Source organism: Ruditapes philippinarum, unplaced genomic scaffold (genome assembly GCF_026571515.1).
Source record: "Ruditapes philippinarum isolate M1 unplaced genomic scaffold, ASM2657151v2 ctg517_1_1_1_1, whole genome shotgun sequence".
Classification (NCBI taxonomy): domain Eukaryota; kingdom Metazoa; phylum Mollusca; class Bivalvia; order Venerida; family Veneridae; genus Ruditapes; species Ruditapes philippinarum.
This window is the reverse complement of record NW_026862442.1, coordinates 241,797-247,796: the sequence shown is the minus strand read 5'-3', so window position 1 is coordinate 247,796 and position 6,000 is coordinate 241,797. Positions and strand designations below refer to the sequence as shown.

The following is a 6,000-nucleotide window of genomic DNA, read 5'->3' as shown; positions in this document are numbered from 1 at the left end:
TTTAAAGTATTACCGCTGTACGCAATAAAGATCGATGCTTTATAACCCATTTGGTTATTGATATGTTCTAGTACCATAAGGTTTCCTTTTATCGGAAAATCCCGGATGTCATTCACCATAAGAGTGTTAAAAACTCAAACGTTATGGCTATTAAACTGTTGTTTGTTTTAATTGTGTGTGTGCCGGGAGAGGGCGTTAAATCATATGCCTCTTAAAGTTGAAGGCAAAAGCATGTTACATTTCTTTATATCATTTGATAAAATAAAACTGTTAGTGATAAAATCATATGTTACAAAACAAATAAGATGTGAGAAATAAATAAAATGTTTTAGTTTTCGTTTAACGTTGCCTAAAATTCCTTGATAAGTGACGAATGCCCCCGAAAAGGTTTCTTAAGCATGTAGATAATATGAAAATAAAGGAGAATGAAAGTAACTTATTGCTTAATATTGTTCATGTGAAATGAAGTGCCATTTATAGCAAACTTAACACCTTGGGACAAGGGTCTTTGATGCGACACATCATCCTGATGTGTTAGACATTTATGCCAAATTATTTTAAAATCCTTCAATGCATGACAATGTTACAGTTTGGAAACTAATGTATACCTTCAAGCTCTTCTTATGAGCATAGTACCTTCAAATTATTAGAGTGACCTTTACATTGGAGGAAGGAGTATTGGTCTTACACACAACACGTCATCTTGATGTGGTTTACACTTGTGCGAAGTTATTTTTGAACTCTTCAATGCAGGACAAAGTTATAGTCCAGACACAAATATGTGTACCTATAATTGTGATAGCGTGAACCTTCAAAATTTAAGTCTGACCTTGACCTTTGAAGAAGAAACGTAGTTCTTGGACGCGGCAGAATGTTGTCAGGAGATAGACATTTGTTCCGAGTTATTTCAAAATCCCTCAATGCATGACAAAGTTACAGACATAACATTATTGTTGTGTAAGTGCAGACACGCAGACGGACAGAAGAACATATGTCTTAGCCCGACACATCGTCTTGATGTGGTAGAAATTTGTGCCAAATTATTTTAAAATCCTTCCATGCATGACAAAGTTACAGTCCGGACATGAATGTGTATCTTCAAACTCTTCTCGAGAGATTGAGAACCTTCAAACTGTGACCTTGGCCTTGAAGGTAGGGACATGGGTCTTGAACGCGATATGTCGACTTGGTGTGGTAGACATTTATGCCTTGTTATTTTCAAATCCTTCGATGCATGACAAAGTTACAGTGTCCTGACACGAATGTGGTTTTTTGACGTGAGACCTCGTCTTGATGTGGTAGATATTTGTGCCAACTTGAATTCAAAACCCCATAAATGTATGGACAAAAAAAAAAAAAAGGGTTTTAACAAAAAGTTCCGGGGGAAACCCAACGGGTAAAAAAATGGGGAAAGTGGGGACCCGGCCAAACAGACGGATGAACAGGCAGACAGGCAGACAGAGAGACAGACGGACGGATAATGCGATTTTAATATGTCTCCCTTCGGGGGCATAAAAAGCAAATGGATCCATAGTGTAATAGTTAATAAGAATAAGTTTTGGATAAATGTAATAAATTCTTAAAGCTAATCTTAGTTAGGTACATGCAATGTATCAATTAAGATCTATTTTAAAAATCCTATTAAATTTCGTCAAAGCTGCACACGACAGCGCATTTCTTTTTTCTTTCACAGCGACGAAAACGTTAACGTCATGCGCTTTTTTTCATCCCGCCAACGATATGTATTATTTTTATGATTAGTCCAACAGTCTAACAAAACATCTATACTTCTAAAAATCCTTTTGTTTGACTAACAAGATACTTGTGTAGGGTTTCTTTTGTCACTTTAGAAGTTTTTGAAGGATACTATTTGGACTGTCGGACTCCTTAATGGTGACAATTTTGAATAAATTTTTAAACATCCCTGGTTGTTACAAGAATATAACATTTTCAAAAGCAAAATTCTTAAACTAAAGAGGAGATCGATCTCCAAATAAAGATGCTAGACTTATAAACATTGTCATACATAATGATATTGAAACAAAGAACAATGATCTCTTAAGTTTAAAGAAGACACTATTTATAGTCATCAAGAAGAATAGTGAAAAAATAATTATTTTCAAGTAACAAATTAAACAAATTAAACAAATGAAATAGATTTCAATTTCAAAATAAGATAATCATGAAAACCCATGATTTATAAATCTAATCACATATGATGCAGATGTTAAAATGAATATATATTTTAAATTTGAAATAAATCAATGAAGAAATAAGAAAGTTAAAGAATGAATAAGAAAAAAATCAAAGTTCAAGGAGAAGATAATTTAAGAAATACTGACGCTAGAATCATACCACTTGTAAATTATTATGATGTGGGAGTTTGAAGTAAATGCTATAAGAAATGAAAACTTTGAGTAAAAAATAATCAATAAAATATGAAATAAAAGGCCAAGGGGGGACGACATTTTGGAAATTGTCAAGCTAAAGTATTAAACCTTCTAACAAATAATTTGAGTGATAACAAGATACATTTAAATTATATGAAGTTTGAAGAAGAAACATTAAGAAAAAAAAGAAGCTATAAGAAACAACAACATTTTTTCACTACAATTGTAAGTTCAAGGGGAGATGTGGTTAGGTAATTATGATAATTTTTGTGCTAGAAATGTAAACCTTGTCACCTATGATGTGGTTGATTATCAGAAAAATATATTTGAAATTTGAAATAAATACCTTAAGAAATAAAGAACTTAGTGAAAAATCGTAAACTGAAATCAGAAACCGACCCGTGGTGAGAAGAAGAGCTCTCAATATACTCCCTAAGGTCAAGTTTAATATCCATTCTGCCATCTATCCATATTTTAAGTGTCATTAAAGTATTTCAGTACTTTTTGAGAAATCACAAGTATTGTTATATTTGATTTTATTTAAAAATCTATTTTTTACCAAGGGAACCCCATTTTTTAATAAGTTTTCAAAAAACGTGCATAATTTTTGAAAAACTGCCAAATTTTCCCATATTTTAAAATTTCATAAAAAAAAATTTAGGGAAATTTTTCGTTATGTGTTAAATTTGCCATATTTTCAGTATATTTTTGTCATAACAACATAGGAAGAAAGGGAAAAGACGTGCATAAACTCCAGCTTGCCTTCTATCTTTATATCAAGCATTTTAAAATTATTGTCAGCACTTTTTGCGTTCTCACAGGATCCAGTTTTGTGGGCGAACTGACGGACGGACGGAGTAAAAACATAAAGTCTCCTCCGGTTAAACAGTATTGCATACACAGATTTGCAATAATTAGAAACAACATCAAGCTTTAACAATATTTTTTTCTATTTCAATGCTTTATGTGGCATTGCCCTTTCTCTGAGAAAATATGTATAAAAAGCGAGCTATCTTGTATTTTAATTTTGTTGACTTTTTAGACAAAACAGCAGAGATATTTATTTACAAAAATTAAGATGCCTTAGGGGTGAAACCGATAGAACCCAATCCGGAAATTGAGAATTTCTGTGTCTGTCATATACTAAACTTGAGTATTTTAACAAACATTCAGTGCTTTATGAGATATTGGTATTTAGAAGATTATTGTCTTTTCCTAAAAGTTATATATAAAAGCTAGCTACTCTATGCATTAGTTTTGTCGAATTTGAAGTTATTACAGTGGTGAACTTTTAAATAGACAGCTATTACAGTATCAGAGTGGTCAAACCGATTGAACCTTAACCGGAATATATGATTTTATTTGTTGTCCGCCACTACACAAACACGAAACGGCATCGCAGAAGTGTTTGTATTAGCATATTGAAATGAATATTTGCCCAGAAAAATTGACCCTTTTGTGCAAATAATCACAATTTTCTAAAACTACCTTTAAATTGTAATAATCTATGCACAATGTCGTGTTGAGCGATTTACCACCTTATTACATATGAAGGGGAATTTCATGAAAAATGATAATTATAAAACTTGTCAAAAAATTAGTCATACGTCAAATAGGGAGACAATTTGTACTGGGGAAATTTTAAAAATAAAAAATAAAGCCCGGGGGCAGGAAATTTTTTTCCCGTTTAAATTTTTATTTCAAAATTTAAACCGTCTTAATTTTTTTTTTTAAAATTTTAAATTTCCCAAAATTGTACCCTGACAATTTTTACAAAAAAAATCGGGTTTTTTTAACTTTTCATTTTACGAAATGGGTTTTTATATAACTTAAAAAATTTTTATTCTTACATCATATTTCATATAAACTATAATTATTAGAAAGATTACCTCTTGGTACACAATATATGCCGACATCATCACCATGACCACAATTATTTGATCCCCAACCTCTATGCGGACAATCAAATAAGCTTGATTCAGAGCCTGTACATTTTACATCATCCAAATGTATTGGCAATATTCCGGCGCCGTAGTGTGCGGACCCATATACCACGGGATCAGAACTAAAATAATATGTCATTTAATTGTCGATATTTATCACAACATATACAAAATTAGTCAATCACTTGAATCACCACATGATTTACATAGAAAATGCATACATTTATTTTGAGAATCAAAACGTAGATCAATTGCTTTGCTAATTAAGTGGATTTATTTTCTTTTAAGAAATAAATCGTTTCAATTTTGTGGGCTATCAATGCATGGCGGTCTCAACACTTGTCTAAAATTGAATAAAACTGGTCTGAAAATTTACACCTTTAATCCTGCCACGTGAATCCCGTGCATATTATCTGGCAACTTAATTTTATTACTTCAAGTTTAAATTCTAACGTAGTCACATCGTTCACGATGTTTCTATTTGGTAGCTGATACGGTTAAAATATGCCGATTCAAACATCTGATATTAAGATAAGTATTTCATTTGCCTTAATTCGTAATTGTAAATACGAAACCCCTAAGGTGACATTTTCCACATTTTCTCCCAGGACTTAGTTTGTTTTAACAAAATATCAATTCGTGACAACGAAATATTAATTCTTTTTTTTTTACGTAATAATAATTCGTTTTTTTTTCGAAATATCAATTCGTAATTACGACATTTTAATTCGTTTATACGAAATAATAATTCGTTTTTACGAAATATTGATTCGTATTTACGAAATATTAGTTTGTTTGTACGATTGATATATAATTCGTTTTTTGTCTTTTTATCATACACATTAGTATAACTTAAAAGGGCTGGACTAAGAATCAAATTTCTTTAACATCGATGCATGGACACCGTGCAATCATAAAAACATGATATATTATTTCAAAAACTTAATAAAATAGATAAAACGAAAACAGAAAAAAATGTCCGAGTTTGGATTTGAACCCCATAAACCGAATTGTTTTATCGCCTGTACTCTCATGCTTATCGCCGCAACTCAGTCAGTAAGCGATTATTTTGAGTTATGTACAGTACTGTTATACCGTCCCGTTAAGGTATAAGAAAATAAAATGACTATTTATACTGTGTTAACCTGGCTTATATTTAGTCAGGAATTTAATTAGTTATTTCACAAAATGACACATAATTTCTCCAAATTTAAACCAAGGACCATTTCCCAAAATAGCTGGAAAAGGCCCTGCATGATTTTTAGGATCAAGGTCATTGTGACCTTGACTGTGACAAATGACCCGCAAATCAATTGGGGTTATCTACTGGCAAGAGCCTCCCTGGCCTCTTCCCTCTCTTTATATAAAGACAGTAAATGTAATAGGTATTAAGTTATTAAGCAGACAAGATTGATGCTGTTGTGTCATGTCTATTGTAATTCACAGGATTGATTTTGTAAAAACGAAATATAAGTTAAGAATTAACATTTCGTTTTTACAAAATAATTATTCGTTTTTACGAATTAATATTTCGTAATTACGAAATATTTTTTTTTCGAATTAATATTTCGTTTTTACGAAAAAAAAAAACTTGAATAAAAGTCCGTGATTAGCTAAAAAATCATTGCTTATAAAATGTTATAATTAATGGCTTTGGATTCGATTTT

The 6,000-nt window shown here is 31.3% G+C and overlaps 1 protein-coding gene across 1 annotated transcript in view; it reads right to left on the bottom strand.

Moving 5' to 3' along the window:
* Window positions 1-4,241: 4,241 nt before the first annotated feature.
* Window positions 4,242-6,000, bottom strand: part of LOC132719096 (deleted in malignant brain tumors 1 protein-like) — an 86,417-nt gene continuing 84,658 nt past the window's right edge. The window contains exon 18 of the mRNA XM_060702840.1: window positions 4,242-4,455. Coding sequence (XP_060558823.1) covers window positions 4,242-4,455 — 214 coding nt within the window. The remainder of the gene's footprint in view (window positions 4,456-6,000) is intronic.